The 18,549-nt window shown below is 55.8% G+C and overlaps 7 protein-coding genes across 7 annotated transcripts; 2 read left to right on the top strand and 5 right to left on the bottom strand.

Moving 5' to 3' along the window:
* Positions 1-164: 164 nt before the first annotated feature.
* On the bottom strand, positions 165-724 carry ACRALDRAFT_1045871 (uncharacterized protein; the record flags this gene model as incomplete). The annotated part of the gene is made up of 3 exons (XM_071015418.1): positions 567-724; positions 372-496; positions 165-312 (listed from the first exon to the last, which is right to left on the bottom strand). The coding sequence occupies exons 1-3, from the start codon at positions 666-668 to the stop codon at positions 165-167; spliced, it is 375 nt and encodes a 124-aa protein (XP_070879993.1). The 5' UTR covers positions 669-724.
* An 829-nt stretch (positions 725-1,553) lies between these two features.
* ACRALDRAFT_1027103 (uncharacterized protein) lies at positions 1,554-3,014 on the top strand (the record flags this gene model as incomplete). Its single annotated transcript, XM_071014807.1, has 3 exons — positions 1,554-2,164; positions 2,263-2,713; positions 2,793-3,014. 3 exons carry the CDS (start codon positions 1,554-1,556, stop codon positions 3,012-3,014), a joined length of 1,284 nt encoding a protein of 427 aa, XP_070879992.1.
* A 728-nt stretch (positions 3,015-3,742) lies between these two features.
* ACRALDRAFT_2024844 (uncharacterized protein) lies at positions 3,743-5,505 on the bottom strand (the record flags this gene model as incomplete). Its single annotated transcript, XM_071020263.1, has 3 exons — positions 3,743-3,991; positions 4,075-5,197; positions 5,336-5,505. The coding sequence occupies 3 exons, from the start codon at positions 5,503-5,505 to the stop codon at positions 3,743-3,745; spliced, it is 1,542 nt and encodes a 513-aa protein (XP_070879991.1).
* A 345-nt stretch (positions 5,506-5,850) lies between these two features.
* Positions 5,851-8,692, bottom strand: ACRALDRAFT_2031947 (uncharacterized protein). Its single transcript, XM_071020695.1, has 3 exons — positions 8,119-8,692; positions 6,451-8,012; positions 5,851-6,381 (listed from the first exon to the last, which is right to left on the bottom strand). The coding sequence occupies exons 1-3, from the start codon at positions 8,273-8,275 to the stop codon at positions 6,178-6,180; spliced, it is 1,923 nt and encodes a 640-aa protein (XP_070879990.1). The 5' UTR covers positions 8,276-8,692; the 3' UTR covers positions 5,851-6,177.
* A 420-nt stretch (positions 8,693-9,112) lies between these two features.
* ACRALDRAFT_1059312 (uncharacterized protein) lies at positions 9,113-11,754 on the bottom strand. Its single transcript, XM_071016011.1, has 3 exons — positions 11,216-11,754; positions 9,856-11,133; positions 9,113-9,784 (listed from the first exon to the last, which is right to left on the bottom strand). The coding sequence occupies exons 1-3, from the start codon at positions 11,411-11,413 to the stop codon at positions 9,656-9,658; spliced, it is 1,605 nt and encodes a 534-aa protein (XP_070879989.1). The 5' UTR covers positions 11,414-11,754; the 3' UTR covers positions 9,113-9,655.
* A 936-nt stretch (positions 11,755-12,690) lies between these two features.
* Positions 12,691-13,855, top strand: ACRALDRAFT_1066634 (uncharacterized protein; the record flags this gene model as incomplete). The annotated part of the gene is made up of 2 exons (XM_071017373.1): positions 12,691-12,815; positions 12,901-13,855. 2 exons carry the CDS (start codon positions 12,691-12,693, stop codon positions 13,853-13,855), a joined length of 1,080 nt encoding a protein of 359 aa, XP_070879988.1.
* A 76-nt stretch (positions 13,856-13,931) lies between these two features.
* Positions 13,932-18,485, bottom strand: ACRALDRAFT_2015888 (uncharacterized protein; the record flags this gene model as incomplete). Its single annotated transcript, XM_071019823.1, has 18 exons — positions 13,932-13,967; positions 14,014-14,126; positions 14,231-14,250; positions 14,282-14,299; positions 14,388-14,448; positions 14,481-16,085; positions 16,118-16,787; positions 16,828-17,158; positions 17,196-17,350; positions 17,429-17,536; positions 17,593-17,778; positions 17,817-17,940; positions 18,005-18,063; positions 18,105-18,123; positions 18,152-18,254; positions 18,299-18,338; positions 18,377-18,399; positions 18,458-18,485. The coding sequence occupies 18 exons, from the start codon at positions 18,483-18,485 to the stop codon at positions 13,932-13,934; spliced, it is 3,699 nt and encodes a 1,232-aa protein (XP_070879987.1).
* Between the last annotated feature and the right edge of the window lie 64 nt (positions 18,486-18,549).

The following is an 18,549-nucleotide window of genomic DNA, read 5'->3' as shown; positions in this document are numbered from 1 at the left end:
TCGGATGGAAAATAGACGGACGGCGTTTTGGGCGTGTGGGAATTTGAGCATAGCTTCATTGATGTCCATGATCGGGTATAACGACCAACCCAACTCCTAGAGCAACATAATAATAACCACGTTCACCACTCACTCCTTTTTGTTTTTTGCGTCTTGATTCGGCCTTAACCCGTCGCTGTTGCTTTGCCTTTTCCCGCCGGTTGGCCTGCACCGGCACCGGCAGCTTGTGCTGCAGACTGTACCTGGATAATCTCGCCTTTCTTCTTCTCGAGCTTCTCCTGGATCTCCTTCAGGCTGGCTTCATACCTCTCACTACCACGATGATTAGCATATGAAGCTCAGATGCTGCGGAATACATTGATGCTCCTCACATCTCCTTGTTGATAAATTCTAGTCGGCCCTTGACTGTGCTCTCGGCCTCGACTCTGTCCTGCTCCAGGAGGACAGTGCCGACCAACTTGTAGATGCGTTCGCCGTCCTTGAGCTTTTGGAATTCCTAAGGGAATGTGTTAGGATAGATGAATAAGGGAACACGAGGGACGATAGGAGGGACACAATCAGCATACTTCCTCTACCCCGAGGTTCTCCTGCCTCTGAGCCTCTAGTTTCTGTCTCGCTTGCACAGATTGTTGCATTTCTATGCACGTCGCAAAGATTAATAACTCCATACCAAGATGTGGTCAATACGACTTGCCTAATTGAAGTTTTGTGTATTCCTCGGAGAGGGTCCGCAGGCGTGCTTGAAGTTCGGCCATGGTGAGCGACAGATCTTTGGTTCCCCTCCTTGAGAGATTTTGTTCTCAGAACTGAGTCCCGAGCCCGACGGAACAGGAGACGTCTTTCTTTGTGTTGCGTCCCAAAAAATCAACTTCGGAGCCCCGATGAGTATAGGGTTGGGTCGGTGAGGCGGTTAGGACTGGTATGGATGGACAAACGCTGCCGTTGAGACTCATCCATCTGGTGATGAGGACGATCTCCGAGATACAGACAGCGGGCTACGAGGCATGGCCCCACTACTTCTCGAATATCACAAACCCCCGTTAATCTCTATGCCTCTTTATACGCATAAACTGGATTCAGCGATCCAAGGCTGGCCCCACCAGAGTTCGCACCCCGGGCAACGTCACTTGGCGGGCAATCCATCGTCGGCCTTGTTTCCGCTCCCCCTCGCCCACTTTCTCACCCACATCGGCCCAAGGTCGGACAACCCCCACTGCAGGCTACACTACGTTTCTGTAATTTTTTTTCCTCGTTCCTTTTGGACTACGTCTCGATCTCGTGCCAGTGTTTGCACTTACCCAAGGGCCGACCTACTCGAGCCCCCTGGCGATCTCACCCCCCCCAAACGACCTCGACCGACCATCACCGCCTTTTCACGATCCTGTGACACGGTTCGACATCCAACTCGAGAGCCATTAACAGCGTCATTGCTACTTGACGGTACAATCGCAGTCGGCGACATATCACCCGACCAAGAACCACCCTCGATCACTCCGGGTGGCTTCCTTTCCACCTACGCCTCGTACCCCGCTCCGCTTTTCTCTTAGACGACCATGTCAAACGTCGATTTCCTCGGCCGGGCGGTCAACACCGTCAAGCAGGCCATCGAGGCCGACAATGCGGGCGAATACGAGCGCGCCTTCAACCTCTACAAACAGTCGCTCGAGGTCTTCGTGCTGGCCATCAAGTACGAGAAGAACCCCAAGTCCAAAGACATGATCCGCGCCAAAACCGCCGAGTACATGGACCGCGCCGAAAAGTTGAAATCCCACCTCGACGAAGTCGACGCGAAGAAATCCGCAGGGAAAGGGGCCGTCGGCGTCAACGGGAAGAGCAAGGACGACAAGGAGGAAGACGGAGAGGATAAGAAGCTCAAGAATGCCCTCAGCAGCGCCATCCTCCAGGAGAGGCCCAACGTGCGCTGGGAGGATGTCGCTGGTCTCGAGGCCGCCAAGGAGACCCTCAAGGAGGCCGTCGTGATACCCATCCGCTTCCCCAGCCTGTTTCAGGGGAAACGCCAGCCGTGGAAGGGCATCCTGCTGTATGGTCCACCCGGTACGGGCAAGAGTTACCTCGCCAAGGCCGTGGCCACCGAGGCGAATAGCACATTTTTCAGCGTGAGCAGTTCCGATCTCATCAGCAAGTGGATGGGCGAGAGCGAAAGGTAGGAAGACTTGCCCGCGCGATGGAGTGCTGGAAAGGGGAGACAAAAAAAAAAAAAACCGTCGATAACTTTTGCTAATCAGACCTCTCGTACCACAGGCTTGTAAAACTCCTCTTCTCCATGGCGCGCGAGAACAAACCGTCCGTCATCTTCATTGACGAAATCGACGCCCTCTGCTCGCCCCGAGGCGAAGGCGACTCGGAGGCGTCGCGGCGCATCAAGACGGAGCTCCTGGTGCAGATGGACGGCGTGGGCAAGGACAGCAAGGGCATCCTCGTGCTCGGCGCGACAAATATCCCCTGGCAGCTCGATTCCGCCATCCGCCGCCGCTTCCAGCGCCGCATTCACATTGGTCTGCCCGACGCCGCCGGCCGCGCCAGCATGTTCAAGATTGCCGTCGGCGACACAGAAACAAACCTCGCCGCCAACGACTACACCGCCCTCGCCAAGTCGAGTGAAGGCTACTCGGGCAGCGACATCGCCAACGTGGTGCAGCATGCCCTAATGAGGCCCGTGGCTAAGATTGTACAAGCGACGCATTATAAAGAGGTACGCCTGGACTTCCCATCCGGTATTCTACGTTCTACAGAAGTTACAGAGTGTGTATGTGCTGACGTGGGAACAACAGGTGATAGTAGACGGGCAGAAGAAGCTCACGCCCTGCTCGCCCGGCGACCCGGCCGCCAAAGAGATGAGCTGGCACGACGTGCAGTCTGACGACCTGCTTGCCCCGTCAGTGGACGTGAAGGACTTTAAGCTCGCGCTGAAAGAGACGCCACCGACCGTGTCGATGAGCGATGTCGAAGCACATCAAAAATGGACGAAAGAGCTAGGCAGCGAGGGAGCATAATGACGGGGCGCCAGGGCGAAGTGACAACTCGGTAAAGTTTAAATGGGGTGCCAACATAGTTCCCAGCGAGAGGTTCATGTTCCGAAGAATGTGATGCGTGGGATCTTGCATTCAAGAGTACAGTCGAGGTACAGACAGCCAGATACGAAGAGGCAAAGGGGCTGCGGTTGGCAAACGTGTCGCTGCGGCATAGGCAGAGCGGTCTGGTGGTTTCGGGAACAGCACATGGCGTCCTGAGGCGTTCTTCTCGTTTTCTTTTCTATTGTTGTTACCAGGCCTTTTGGGAGGGAATGAAGACGGGGAACCAGGGAGTGAACTGAACTGAAAGAATATTAGTTTCCTGCATTGTGTGGCCTCCTATGTAGCGTCTAAGGCTTTCGTTTCGCGTCACGTTCCTCATAGTTAATGGTATGGCCCGCCGCTTGGACACATCCAACTCGATACAGACCTCTCCTGTTCGCCGTGGCAAAGATCACGAGGCCCCCGGTATATGAACCTGTCGAATGAACTGGGTATGAACCTTCCATGAGATGGTACATAGATGCGTCTAACATTTGACGCCAATGCAAGACAAGACATCAAAATTTTGCCCAAAAGAAAGAAGAAAAAAGAACTCCTCATGCCGTAGATCCCTCGCAACTCCCAACCAGACCCTAAGCAAGACACAACATAGAACAAAACAGAACGAGCCGAGATAAGCCCAGATAGCCGACCCCATGATGCCCCATCTAGTCATCGTGTTTGGACTTCTTCTTCTTCTTCTTCTTCTCGCCGTCGCCGCCTGCTGCGGGCTCGTCCGCGGCGCCCACCTCGGACTCGCGCTTCCGCTTCTTCTTGTCCTTCTTCTCCTTTTTGTCCTTCTTCTCTTTCTTGTCCTTGGACTTCTTCTCCTTCTCTCCTGCTTCGGCCGCGGGGGCGGACAGTTGCGACTGGTCGATGTCCATGGCATCGCCTTCGATGGTGTTGATCACGGATGCCTGGTAGAAGTTAGTATCTCGTTATAGCAAGCGACTGAACGGAGGAAAGATAGAGAGATAGAGAGAGAGAACTCAAGACTCACCATAACATCAGCATTCTTGGCAGGCTTCTTCCCTGTCGCGTAAAACTCGAGCCGGTCCTCGACCTGCTGGCGCAGCACCTCACCAAACTTGACCGACGGCTCTTCGGTAAAGTTGTCGATGCGGCTGGCGATACTGCACTTGTTGGCGAGGTAGCGCGAGATGCGACCCTTGTGGCGCAGGCCGGCCTTGCCGATGAAGCTGCTGTGGTAGATGAGGCCGTACTTGGGCGTGTTGCTCTTGGTCTTGAGCGCGCGGAAGAGCGCCTTCTCGGCGCCGAGGATCTGGAGCGTCGACGCAGGGTACTTGGACAGGTTGGTCAGCGAGCCGGCGTGCGAGATGAGGCGGGCGGCCACGGGCGTCCCGATGAGGCACTGCAGGTTGGGGGCCACGACGCCCAGCTTCCGGTCGAGGTAGTTGCTGGTGGTGCGGCGGGCCTCGGCCTGCTGGACGACGGCCTCGGCGAAGCCCTTGACGATCTCCAGGTCCTCCGGGGTGATCTGCAGGCCCATGGACACCTTGCCGGCGTCGATGATGGCCTGGGCCTTCTCGCCGTCCTGGTCGACAATGGCGGCAATCTCGTCCAGCTTGTCGTCGGTCAGGGTGGACTTGTCGCCAATGGCGAGCACCAGCTTGGCGTAGGTCAGGTTGTCCGACTCGATCTTGATCAGCTCGGGGAAGTGCCAGCCGTACCACTCGCGCACCCGCATGAAGAACTGGTTGACGCCCTTGTCCTGGAAGTCGATGGTGGCGCTGGCCTGGATGACGTGGTTGTCGTTCTTGGTGGTGTTGAACTTGACCTTGCTCCGCGAGTAGGCGTGCCCGAGACCGAGGCCGGCCTGGGCCGACTCGCCCGTCTGCAGGCCCTTGAGCAGCTTGTCGGCGTGCAGCCGTACGCCGCGCAAAAAGTCGGCCGCCACCTCGGACGTCTCGCTGGTTTCGCATTCGATACCGCCAAAGGTGGACTTGATCATGCTGGCCAGGTTCTTCTCGGCCACGGCGAGGACCACCTTGCTCTTCTTTCCGCTCGTCTTGGGGAGATTGAGCTCGAGGATGGACTTGAGGTTGTCGGACATTTGGCCCTCCGAGACCATGTTGATTTCGCTCAGGGCTTCCTTTCCAGTCCTATGCCACCGGGTTAGCTTCCCAGTGTTCCCAGTACCAAGTTTGTCCAACGACTACCCCCAGCCAATCCATCGGTTGTGGTGTCCTCCCTGTCCGAGGACGCAGGACGAGTCTTTTCTTCTTCGGGCAAAATCTTACTGGAATGGAGTAAAGTTGAGGAGTTTGATCATCTTGCCGAATTTCGAAAGGTCATTGAGGGTTTCTTGTGTTTCCTTGGACCGAAGGCCGATGCTGTCGGCCTGGTGTTCGACCTGGAAAACACCATAGCCCATGGGGGCCTCGTAGAGGATGTAGTTGACGGTGGCCATGGTGAAAGAGGCTGTCGCCGAAAACTATCAGTTCCGATAGAATGTAAGCCGGCGTTAGACAGCTATGGTAGTGCAATTGGGCGTCGGATTCTACCAAGACGAACTGCACGAACCGACGATGATCTTTGGTTGGACTATTTTTTCCTTCACCCACGGATTGGAAATTTTTCCACCTTAAGAGCTCCTGACCCACTTTGCTTTAGCACCCACCTCACCAGGCCAATAAGCAGCCTTGAAGCCCTTAACCTCCTGGGGCTGAATTCGGTTGGTCAAGAAATCACCTGACTATACACGTGATGGAACCTCCCCATTCAATTCCTATTCCCGAATTCCCAAGCCGTTCAAGCACCAAGACTTGGTCGACAGGAAGACGATGCATGGTATCATCGAACATAGACCTGGGTGCAGCAGACAGAACCTCACCCACAGTTCATTGCACGCATTCACAATCACGAAACAACGTGGTTTACTGAAATCCTCACAACACAGTCTCTCTGCCAGCTGTCATAAACGAGCGTAAACAATTCATCTGTCTGCTCAATGGTCTGTGCCTATCTACATGCCGGTTCACCCGTATGCATCAAATGTTCCGGAACGCCGCGAAAAGGATAAAAATGTCCCCATCAACAATGCTTCCTACATCCTCTCTTCTCTCGGGAAACAAGACAGTGTTCATCGCCCCTGGATGCTGCCGACGAACGACGGGTCCTTCACACTGCCACCTGCATCTCCCAGTCCTGCAATCGGTCTATTGTAGCTGAAGCCCTCAAACTGGTTCTGCATGGTCTGCGACAGCATGGCGTCCTCGACGAACGAGTCCTGGGGCGCTTCTGACGTGAATTCGGGATCAAAGTTGTTGGTATCGAGGGCGTCCACCTGCACAGATAACGATATCAGTAAAACATCATACAAAACAGATCAACAGATCAGTGTTGTTCCACTTACCACATTGGGCTTGAACGCTGGTTCGTACTTGCGCTGCAGGAGCTTGCGCCAGTCGATGGCGTGGAAGAAAGGATGCGCCTTGATCTCGGCCGATCCATTGGCTCCGAGGCGTTCGTCCGGATCGCGGTTGAGCAGCTTGATCAGGAGATCCCTAGCCGCAGGAGGAACAATGTCGTGACCGGGGAAGTGGAGGGGTTCCGAGAGAATCTTGCGATACATCTCGTTGGTGTTCTCGTCGTAAAACGGCGGTAAACCCGTAAGCATCTCGTAGAGGAGAACACCCAGGGTCCACCAATCCACCGTCTTCTTATATCCTTTGCCCATCAACAGCTCGGGTGCCAGGTACTCGGGGGTGCCGCAGAAGGTGTTGGTCCTGTCCTCGTCCTTCATGTCCAGCTTGCAGAGGCCGAAATCACACAAGGCGATATGACCCTGGTAGTCGAGCAGGATATTCTCGGGCTTGAGGTCTCGGTAGATGACGTTGAAGCCGTGCAGGCACTCGAGGGCGCACAAGAGTTCGGCGGTATAGAATCGAGAGCGGTTCACGTCGAACCTTGTCTCCTTTTGCAGATGGTGGAAGAGCTCGCCGCCGTTGACGAAAGCGAGTACAAAGTAGAGCTTCTCGGGAGACTGGAACGTGAACTTGAGGGGTACGATGAAGGGATTGTTGATTTGCGCCAACACGGAACGCTCGGCCAGGGTGTGGGCGACTTCGGATCGGGAGATGATCTTTGCTTTCCTGATGGTCTTGAGGGCGTAGATTCGATTCGTGTCTTTCTTGCGCACCTGCATGACCTTGCCGAAGCTGCCCTTGCCGACGACCTTGAGTAGGTCAAAGTCTTCGATGGCCAGCTTGCCTGCGCGGTTCTCGACGTACTCAACGCCAATCTTGAGCTTTCCCGTGCCGTACTGTACGTCCACCCACTCGACTCCACTTTGGCCCAGCATGCGCTCGCGGTTGTTGAATTCGGCGGCAGCCTTTTCGCGGTCCTTTTTGTTCGCCTTGGGGTCCTCGACGAATTCTTGCCTCTCCTCGAAGCGGGGGTTGATGCGGACCACGCCGAGGAAGATATCCTGGCTACGGCCTGATCCAGGGGGGGCCAAGGGGTTACGCATGTACAGGTGAATGACCAGCTCGGTCGCGCGGGAGACATCGAACTTGTATTGGGTGTTGGCCCCAGCCCAGAACGGGTTCTCCGGTGTTCCTTCGACCGAGTTGACAAAGACCTGCATCTTGTCGAAGTCCAGCAGGGCGTAGGGCATGTATTTTCCGGAGATGCGGCCATGGTTGGTGGGAATGGAGCCGAAGCCACTCCCGGCGGACGTCTGTGGGCGGGCACCGCCGTTGATAAAAGAACCGACAGCTCCTCGTTGTGAGGAAGAGGGGCGGACGGAGCCAGCGACGGAAGCGCCGCCAGTGGACATGGAACCTTGATGTGACGAAGCAAAGATGTGTCTGTGTTGTTCTGGGAGGGAGAAGCCGTGACCCTCGTGCAGGGTAATGACGAGGATACCGGGCTTGGGGGTAACGACTGGTGCTTGCGCCATAGCCTCAGAGGCAGCTGCACAATAGTTAGTAGGGGGGTGAGGGGGGGATTGCATCACGGCCTTGGAATTGGGGTTGGGTGCAGTCCAATTCAAAAAACAAAAGAATATGGGTTCGCGTACCGATGTTTCCCTCATTCGTAGATGTCGCTGAACCCGACACGTTGGGCTGGGTCTTTTCATTGTCTGTAATAGTGGACGTCGACGGTGAGCGGGAGAAGGTGCTGGCCAAGGGACCCAAATGGGTATCTTTTAGCTTCTTGGTCAGTTTCCACGACATTTTGACGGAAGGGCGTGCGGCCAGACGCGCAGCAATCGGCGGTGGGAGAGAATGTGGTCGGGATCAGGAGATGGAGCGATGGGTCGGGCTGGTGACGAAGATACGAAGTCGACCGAAGACCAGCTAAGTCGGTCGAGACGTGCGAATACGAAGCGATGGGTTTCCTGGGTAGGCTGCAGAGAGATGGTAGGTGGATGATGATCCCAGGAGTCAGATAACGTGTAGCGTAGAGAAGGAGACGAGACGGGTGAGGTCGTGATTTGTTGGTGTATAGAGAATGGGTTCGTTCGCCGCTCGAACCCCGCAAGAGGCGCCCCACTCTTGGGTTGGGTTGGACGTAACGAAGTACGGTGAGACAAGCCTTGGCACTGGCCCAAAAGGCAATGCTTGGCGGTGGGAAGCAATCTCGAAAAGTCGCCACAAAAGGACAGACAAGCAGTTGTGAGGGGAAGAACAAAACAAACAAAAAAGAAGTGAAAAAAGGGGTATGTTGAGAAAAAAGACGCGCGGGGAACTAGTGGGAATAATCAAGAGGCCAATGTGCGTGGACGAAGTACCAGGTACTTTACACAGGTACATGACCCGAAAAGAACAGGCAAGAAGGAGGCTTACGAAGCAAGTGGCAGTGCAGCAGCCATTGCACATGCCCTCGAAAGGCAAAGCAGCTGTGCCGCCTCGGTTAGGGATAGGGGGGAAGGTGTGGGGAAGTGGGCTCCTTCCGACACGGTGTTGATGGGTAAGCAAGGCAATTGGCGGTTCAGTGGCTTAGTAATTAGACGTCATTTCCGCAGAAGGTCCGATTCGGGTAGCTCCTGGACTATAAAGACGAAACCGGTACCGGGACATGGACAAGCCTACAGCCACGAGGGGGAAAATGCCATTGCCTCGCTCTAGGTCCTACGCCGTCTTGGACAACCAGGGAAATTTGGATGTTAAGCGGCGATGTCGTCTGCCGTGTTGCTGGAACTTCCCCTAGTGTGTCAAGACGGCCATTTCACCATCTCGAAGATTAGCGGCCACTTCACGGTCCATTTAGGAGGAGAACGACTCGTCGGTGCACGCACTTGAGTGACGAGCATAATGTTGGACGATATGCACCTCGAATTGCGACAAGAGGGTTACATGCCGCGGGCAATGCATAGGACATGTGAGCAGTCACACCACCAGCCATGCAATACATGAAGCACGGCACATCTATTCTTGGAACTAAGGCCGGCTAAGATGTCGTCAAGCCATGGCAAATAAACCATCCCCCGTCGCTGAAATGCGGATAAACGAGAGAGCCGGACTTTGGGTATCAAAAACGAAATAGAAGCATATCGCCAAACTCGGGGAACTCGGGGGACACCCTCGTGATTGTTCTGTGAGCCCATGTCACGTTCACAGCGCCGCCTTGCCCCGTGACTCGTATGGAAGCAGCAGAGCAATTATACCGGCGGCGATGAACAAGGCCCCGCTCGTATAGACTGGGGCAGCGGTTTGGAGGTCACCAAACATGGCAACGATGGGCTACAGAAGAGTTAATTTCATAGGTCCTTCCCATGCTGAACGCCGAGAGAGGCAATATGGGTGACACGTACCGCCATGATACCAAAAACGCGATTGGAGGTGGCTGCGAGGGCATTACCCGTGCCTCTCTGGGGAGTGGGGAACAGCTCAGGGGTGAAACCATAGAGCACGGCGTACATGATGTTGCTGCAGAAGCTAAAAGCACAGTTGAATCCCAACAGGGCATCTGAAGTCCTCGAGGTGGTGGAGCCGTAGAGGAACACGCCGGTGGCCATCGTCGACAGGGCGAGAGTGCCCTTGCGACCGACCATGCGGCGCTCGACCAGCCAAGCACCCAGCAGGGCGCCGGGCACGCCGGTGGCGGCGATGACCAGGCTGTTGCGATAGGTGATGTAGGTGCTGCCATCCCCGTAGACGTCGCCGCGAGTAGCCATGATGTACGGGATATAGGCGTTGTAGAGAGGGTAGCCGAGACCGATGAGCGCCCAGATGGACATGATGAGGGAGGTGCTGAGGCCGAGGCGGCGGCTGGCGAAGAGCTGGCGAATGTTACGGAAACTGAGCTTCTCGACATATCTCTTGGCGGCGGTCGCGGCGTCTGTGCGGGCGACGTACCCTTCGGGCTCGCAGGCTTTGAGGTGGTCGAGGGTCAGGTCGGTCACCTTGCCGTTCCGCTCGGCGATGCGGTGGACGACGCGGACGGCGTCCTGGTCGCGGCCCTTGCTCATGAGGAACTTGGGCGACTCGTAAATCTTGAAGGCCAGGAAACGGACCAGGAACATGGCCATGGTGATACCTCCCATTGTGATGGTGAAGTACCTCCACCCCATATTGGCGCCCTTGGTGCAATCCTCGTCCTGTTCGCAGGTCAGGTTGCCGAGGAGCGGCCATGCGATGAGCGTGGCGAGCAACTGCGCCAGCGACCACTTCACCGACAGCGCGGTGAGCAGCCACTGGTGGGTGGAGGGAAGGGCCTCGAGGAAGATGGCGGCATCGACGGGGAGGTTGCCGCCCACGCCGAAGGACCACAGGGCGGCGAAGGAGGCGATGGCGGCGAAGTTGTTGGCGCCGGCGGCGATCAGGCCCCATGTGGCGGTCAGGCCGAGGGTGATGTTGAATGCCCAGCGGCGGCCCCAGAAGTCGCAGCCGAACCCCCAAAAGGCGGCGCCGGCGAGCAGGCCGATGTTTTGCGCCAGGGTCAGCAGCGGCGGGTGCGTCGGGTTGAACTCGTTGGCGACGGGGGTGAGGATGAGCGAGGTGACGATGGGCCAGAGGTTGTCGGCGGCCCAGCCGAAACCGATGACGACGAACAGTTGCCACTGGTACCGACCCATGCCAATCTTTTGGATCTGGGGGCGGCAAGCGACCGCGAATTAGCACGCAACGGGGTGTTAAAGGGCAAAAGAAAAGGTGAAAAAGAAGTCTACATACGGCGCGGTTCAGAATGCGGGCCTTGGCCTCGTAGACGGGGTCAAGTGTGCCCTTGGGATAGACAGCTTCGTCATCAGAACTCGAATCGGAGAGCATGAGCATGTCGACACGGCGAGCAGCATCGTCGGGGTCACCGCTGGTGCCCAACGTCGGCGAAGCAGACTTGCTCGGGGACTCCTGTTCCAGTTGGGTCGCCATGATCGAGTTGAGTTGCAGTGTCGTCGCGACGAAAAGGTAGCGGAGGGAATGACGAGACTTGAATACTCAAGGCGAGCGACTTGCCATAGAACGCAACGAGTGTTTCTGCGCTCCACGACGGTGGCTCAACCTAGGTAGCTGGGACGTAAGGTTTGGCGCGCAAGTGGGAAAAGGAGAGGTGACAAGGCAAAGGCATGGTTTCATCTCAGCAGGAAACGGATGAAAAGGCTGGAGAGAAGTCCCGACATACTGGCGCATCCCGTGGGGTCAGACCGGTGAGCGAGGATGACGGCGGCCCGCGGGCAGTAGGAGAAAGGTGTCCCCCACGGTGAACAGCGGCCATTGTAGGAACATGTATGTATACAACGTATGCGCGTGTTTATTTCGGGGGAGTTACCTACGTTGTATAGCGCCATCGATCCATGGCCTCTCCCATCCTCAGCGAATGGGGAAAGATCTGCATTGCCGTCCTTAGCTGGCGCCCAAAGGCGCGATGGCTGCAAGCACAGTACTCCGGGTGGATGCGGGACGTGTAATTGGTTTGCGGACTCTTGATAGTGACGTAACACCGAATCAGGTGAGTCTGCGTTTTCGGAAGATGGCTGAAGGACAGCCCAGAACAGTCAATCCCCATCGCCCTACTTTTCGTCTTGGGCGACAGGACACTGTTATCGGTGTTGCTCCCCTGGACCGACCTTGTCAAATTGCGAATCGGGACGACATTTTTGTAAATAGTTACTCCAGTCGTCTTGATGATGCCGACGGATGTCGCTTGGGGAAAAAAAAAAAAAAAAAAAAAAAAAAAAAAAAAAAAAAAAAAAAAAAAACCCGACTACCGAGGACCTGTTGATGCCAGTTTTGTCCAAATCCGTTGGAGAGTTTCAAGTTCCAAAAATGAAGTTTTCGTCACTACACTAATACTAAGTAAAACTGGCAGGTGGGGCCTTCTAAAGGGGAGACATTCTATTCCTAGCTCCTGCACGTGACTTTCTTCGTTTCCAGAGCTTCATGGAACCCGCCAGGCCGTCTTGTGGGTCCAGGCTGCACTTCCTTTTTAGGCACGTCACCGTCACGACTCACCACCGTTAAGGCATCGCGCCATGTCCGCCAAACTCCATATCGGGAGCACATATCAGATATCGTGTTCCTCTTGATCCATCAGGGAATTGTATCACCAAATACTTCTCAAGACGACTATGGCACCATTCCAACCATCCCAGAATTAGCCGACTCGGTTCAGTAGGACAGGCCGGCAGACTGCCTCATAAATCCCAGCCATGATCCGTCCTCCCTCCCCTCATGCCATGATCACGACCGTCGCTCTAGTCGCGGCATTACTCTTCCAAACAGTCGCGGCACGGAAAAATCTCATCCTCGACACCGATATCTTCCGCAACTGCGAGTAAGAACCGCCCCTCCCCCCAACAACCACCCCATCCCGCCGTCACCCATACCTTCCCGCACCATCACCAAACTAACCCCACCAGCGACGCCGCCGCCCTCCTCCTCGCAGCCACCTCCCCCGACGTCAAGCTCCTCGCCGTAAACCTCAACTCCCACTCAACCTACTCCGTCCTCGCCGCCTCCGCCATCCTCTCCCACTACGACCACCCCCACACCCCCATCGGCGCCCGCCGCCCCCTGACAAACGACTCCTTCTTCGACGCCCACCACTTCTCCCTCGGCGAGTTCGCCAGCAAAATCGCCCGCCACTGGTCCGCCGGCTCCCTCCCCTGGGGCGAAGCCCACAAGGCCCACGACCCCGTCGCCCTGTACCGCCAGGCCCTCGCCGCCTCCGAGGACGGCAGCGTCTCCATCGTCTCCCTCGCCTTCCTCCACAACCTCGCCGGCCTCCTCGACTCCCCCGCCGACGCCCACTCCGACCTCCCCGGCCCGGACCTCATCGCCGCCAAGGTCTCCGAGCTCGTCGTCATGGGCGGCCGCTACCCCTCCGGCCACGAGTTCAACTTTTACGCAGACGACCCCGCCACCACCGCCCACGTCATCAACAACTGGCCCGGCCGCATGGTCTTCTCCGGCGCCGACCTCGGCCAGTCCGTCATGTCCGGCGACCGTCTCGTCGCCGAGGGCCCGCCCGGCGATCCCGTCCGCGCCGCCTACATCTACTGCGCCCACGGCGACCCCCGCCCGTCCTGGGACCCCATCACCGTGCTGTACGCCATCCGGGGGCTCAGCGACATTTTCGAGTACGCCAACCGGAGGGGCTACAACCACGTCGAGCCCGACGGCTCCAACGCCTGGGTCGACGACGAAAATGTCCGGAACCAGCACTGGCTCCGCCTGAAGCTCGGAAACGACACCGTCGCCGCCGAGCTCGACAGGCTTTACTTGGAGGCTGCCTGGATTGCTGACAACCCCCTTGTCGGGGCCGGATTATCATGGAGACATCATCGGCCTATTTTTCCCAAGCCGGATCTTTAAGACGGTGTTCACATCGGTTCTGCAATTTAGACCTGTACTATACGTTTTTAAAAACTTGTACTATAGCTCACCTTGCTCAGGATGAATGAATTGACAGGTCAGCGGCTGAGTACTACCACCCCCATGACACAATCGCATCAGACAAGTAGACTAAACACCCCTCCTCTCGCCCTCTTTTCCCTGGCCCGTTTGTTGGATATCTCCCCATGTGTGAAGCTTATATGGGCATTCCTCTCTCCCCTACATACATACGCGAACGTGTAAAGACACCCTGCACATGCATATAAGTGTGCAAAGTAGTTAATTTGATTCCAGGTCCGTAACTACATACGAATACACGATAGTAAGACATGAGATATACCTAACCATGGCAACCCATCCACGATGAGCGTCCACTAAAGGCAAGTAAAGCAAGCAAAGGCAAACGCAAATGAGGAGCTGAAACTAAAAGAAATGTTGCGACAGAGAACCTATTATTTACCCTCCCATTTCATCCGGGTATACCCTAAGAACGTAAACTGATCTTCGTGACCATAACAAAGGAAAGCTGAAAACGTGTGACCTGATTAGATCGTCGGGGCCGTGGTGGGAATCTGAGTGGTCTGACCCAGATTGTTTTGACCACTCGCGCCTCCCATGACCCGCGAAGCGTCTTGAGCCATATGAGTGCCCATGTTGGGATCGTATCCACCAGCCTGTTCGCTAAGGCCCTGTCCGGCGAGACCCTGTCCAGTAAGGCCCTGTCCGGTCAGACCTTGCCCGCCAAGACCCTGCCCCGCGACGCCCTGCCCGCCGAGACCCTGTCCGGCAAACCCGTCTTGAGCAGGCAGGGCGCCGTGTCCGCCCCGAGTACCCTTCGGGCTGCCCTTGGGCACGTGGGTCTTGCGCTGAATCTTGGGCGCCTCGGGAATGTCGGTCGACTTGTTGGCGCTGCCGATGGAGAAGACCGGGCTCTCCCAACGCTCACCCCGGCGGGCCAGTTCCCTATACTCGGTGGCCTTGGTGCTGATGCCGCCTGGCAGCTTAACGTCCGGGAAGATGCTGTCCTCCATGGTAATGGCCATGTTGAACTTCTTGTCCGCGGCCACTTCCTGGGCCTTCTGCTTGTTCTGGAGGATGCGCTTCTGCATGGCGTTGTAGTAGCGGTTGTAGATGTTGGGGACACGCTCCGGGTCGGACCGGGCCTCCTCGGCGGCACGGTCCACCTCTTGCTTGATCTGGAAGAGGAACCTGTCGAGCTTGTTGCCCTGGTCCTTGATGCTCGCCTCCACCACCTTTTGCAGGGCGGGCCTGAGAACCCTCAACATGATGGGCTTGAAGATCTTGAAGAGCATCTTGTGGCTGGATTGCTTGAGCTTGACATTCATGTGCTGGATGTCCACGTCGACCTTCTCAATCTTGAAGTACTTCTGGCTGTCCGTCTTGTCGGCGGTGGCGCACTTCATCCTGAAGCTGAGGCCTTCGCCGGCAAGCAAGAAGTCTGCCACGCCAGTGTCCGTGATGGACGGGAAGCCCTCCTTGCGCCGGATGTGATAGCTGACGTCCCGCAGGTCCATCTGGATGCCGGAGACGTGCACGTCGACGACTTGCTTGTTCTTGTTGGCAAACTTCTTGCGGCCCCAGCGGAAATGATGTTCCGAGTTGACCTCCAAGATGTTGGGCGTGAAGTTGTCCGATTCGATGACGAGGTTCTCGATGACAGCGTCGAATTGATGGTCCGAGTACTCAATACGAGGCACCGGGACATAGGCGAGATTCTCCAGGATGCCCGGGACAATCACGCCCGTGAGATCTTTGACCAGATGAGGCTTGAAGGCGGGCTTCCCGCTCTCGTCGTTGCCCAGATCGTTGAACAGCTTTTGGATTGACTGACCAAAAGCCTTGTTCTGCTTGTCGTTGTCGAACTCGTTCATGATGAAGCGAATCTCATCCACGACGCGATCGGTATGGGTCCGGTATTTCTCGCGGAGGAGATAACGGCCGTGATCATACAGTCGGTTCCATTCCTCATTAGAAGCTTCTTCGAGGATATAGCCCTGTTGGAGAAGGCAGCGCCGGATGTACTGGTTCATGGCCCTGAACCAGTCTTTCAGTTCGGGGTCATGGTCGGCATCGCGGTAGATCTGGCCGATGTGAGACCAGAGATCTTCGGTAGAGGTGCCGTTGGCAAATCGTTCAATCAGAGTCTGTGACGACGCGTTAGCATCTTTACTCAGCCGTCTCATAAGGTCTTGGGCCAAAAGGAGGGACAGGAAAAAAGACATACTCTGAGGTCGGATTCGACCTGGGCAAGACTGCCACGGGCTTCCTTGACGGTACCAGATCCGCCCTCGGCGAGTGAGCGGGAATGCTGGCTGTACTGCTCGATCAAGTCGAGAATGGTCTCGATAGCTTGGGAGTAATCGGGGTGCTGCTGGCATTCGAGGACCATTTTCTTCAGACGCCAGATGGTTTGGTCACGGCGAGACTGGGGCACCTTCTTGTTGAGATACTCGCGGACCTTTCGACGATACTCTTCGTTGCGCTTCCGAATCTTCTCCTTCGTTTCCGGGTCGACGTTTTGTTCAACCCGCTCATGAAGTTTGCCCACGGCATTGCCGTTGGCGTCCGTGGTCGGCTGGGCGCCCTGGCCATGCCGCTCACCAGCGGCAATGCCATGCTCAGACGACTGGGGAAGGTTCTGGCTTCCAGCTGCAACAGCATCTTGTTTGGCTGCCTTGGTCGCGTCTTTGAGGTCCTTCTTGGGGTCACCTTTGTATAGATTCTGCGCTTCCTTCTTCCAGCTGTCCTTGGAAAAGTTTGGCGCGTCGTGCCAGGTGTTATCCGCCGCAGGAGTGTCGATATCCGCAAGTTCTTCCTGGGACGGCCTAACGAGGGAGGCAGTGTTGGTCGCGGCGTCGCCCGCAATATCTCGAAGGAGGACAGTAGCATCCTTGACTACAAACGATCGAAAATTAGTCAGGTGATAAGACGGGGCCAAAGCGAAGCCAGTCTGGGAACTTACGCAACTTGCGGAACTGTCCATTGGTGATGACGAGGGTGCCCAGAGTCCTCAAGCCGTTAAGGGCTTGCTCGCCTTGCTGTTGAGCAGTCTGTTTGTCGACGGGAGCACCGGGACGACGGAGGGACTTTGCATCCCAATGCTGGGTTTGCCAGATGAAGTCCTGAAGAAGGTTGCCCTGGTTCTTCGACAGAAGCAGGTGCTGGGCGTTCTTGACCACGTTGCGAGCGTCCGCGACTAGTGACCTGCCTTCTTCGGAGAGTTTCTCCGGGGGGTTCGAGATGGGCTTGGAGGCGAGAAAGCTGTTCAATGCGACATCGATTTGGTCGTTCTAATCACATTATCAACGCCAGTGTCCAAGTCGCCTCGCATGGGGAGGGGCTGAAGGAGCTGGAAAATGTCTGAAAGAAACATACGGAAGGAACTTTGCCAAGCTGGAAAGCCGAGATGATGCCGTAAAGCTGGAGCTTACGGTTGACATCGGCCTCCTTCTGCTTTACGTCGGTGGGTTTGTTGACGTTGGCGGACATGATGGGCAAACGGGTAATCCAAGTCCAAAGGCGAAATCACACGAGTTGTAGATAATCAGGTCGACTTGATAATGGTGGCTGTATTACCCGTGAAGCAGTATGTGTGGGTTCGTGGATCGTTTGGGTTAGAGGCGCCTTGATGGTTGAGAACTGGGTGTTTATTTTTTTCGAGGGGGTATCACGAATTATTGAGGAGAAAAAAAGACAAAGGCTTGTTGTACCTGAACTGCAATTATAGAAAAGGCTGAGGTCGTAATATGGGAAGATGGTAAGAACGATGGGGGAAGATGAAAAGAAGTAAAATAAAAGAGTACGGGCAAGAGCAGTCGTTGCCAGAGTTTATACGTAATGGGCAATTGGCATGGAGGGGGCCAAGGCCGGATGTGTGGGTGCTAGCCAAGGGAGGAAAGAGCAATCGAATGGGGTGCACAATGACGCAGTGACCTACGTGAGACCAGAGCCGCTTGACTGCGTAGGTACCCAGTAGGGCAATGAGATGCTTGCTAGGCTCGTCATCCCCTTCTCCCTCCCTCTCTACACTAGGTATTCGTACTCTCGTCTCTGCGTACCGTACACATAGCGGATTAGCGGGTAGGCGCAGTGCTGGTTCAGTGCCACAAAAGACGTAGCAGGCTGGACCGCTGGCCCATGTCCACAGGATGTGCAGTGTACCTTGACTGGCCATGACGCACATACAGTGTAGCTACTAACAGCATACCTTACTCAGGAAGTTAATTCTGGGGTGTTGGTGGTGATGTCAGTGACATAACTACTTGGCCGTGATGCGACCAGCTGCGAACGGTGACGTTAGTGATAAGGAGCGCGACAAAGCGCGTGATGTCATCGGTTTCGTAGCTTATGTGGGGAGCTCAAGGGTGCATTGGGCAATAAAGAGTCCAGAATCCGATCCACGGGCCATATTCTCGAGATGCTGGTCGGCATTGAAGGGTTGCTGAAATTGTTTCCAGATAATTTTAGACGTACGCGTACGGATGAGGACTTTGTACGGATATCTCAGCCCAACATCAATCACGGAAAACGTTACATGCCCTAATTCAATTCAATTCTTACCAAGTGTACTGTGAGAAGAGAGTAACATTATTGTGGAATTTCACAGGAACGGCTTTATTACTAAGCAATCTTTAGGCGGTCTGTGCGTTGAA

This window comes from Sodiomyces alcalophilus, assembly GCF_042370955.1.
Source record: "Sodiomyces alcalophilus JCM 7366 unplaced genomic scaffold ACRALscaffold_1, whole genome shotgun sequence".
In the NCBI taxonomy this organism is placed as follows: domain Eukaryota; kingdom Fungi; phylum Ascomycota; class Sordariomycetes; order Glomerellales; family Plectosphaerellaceae; genus Sodiomyces; species Sodiomyces alcalophilus.
The sequence above is the reverse complement of the archived record's forward strand: the minus strand, read 5'-3'. Positions and strand labels throughout refer to the sequence as shown.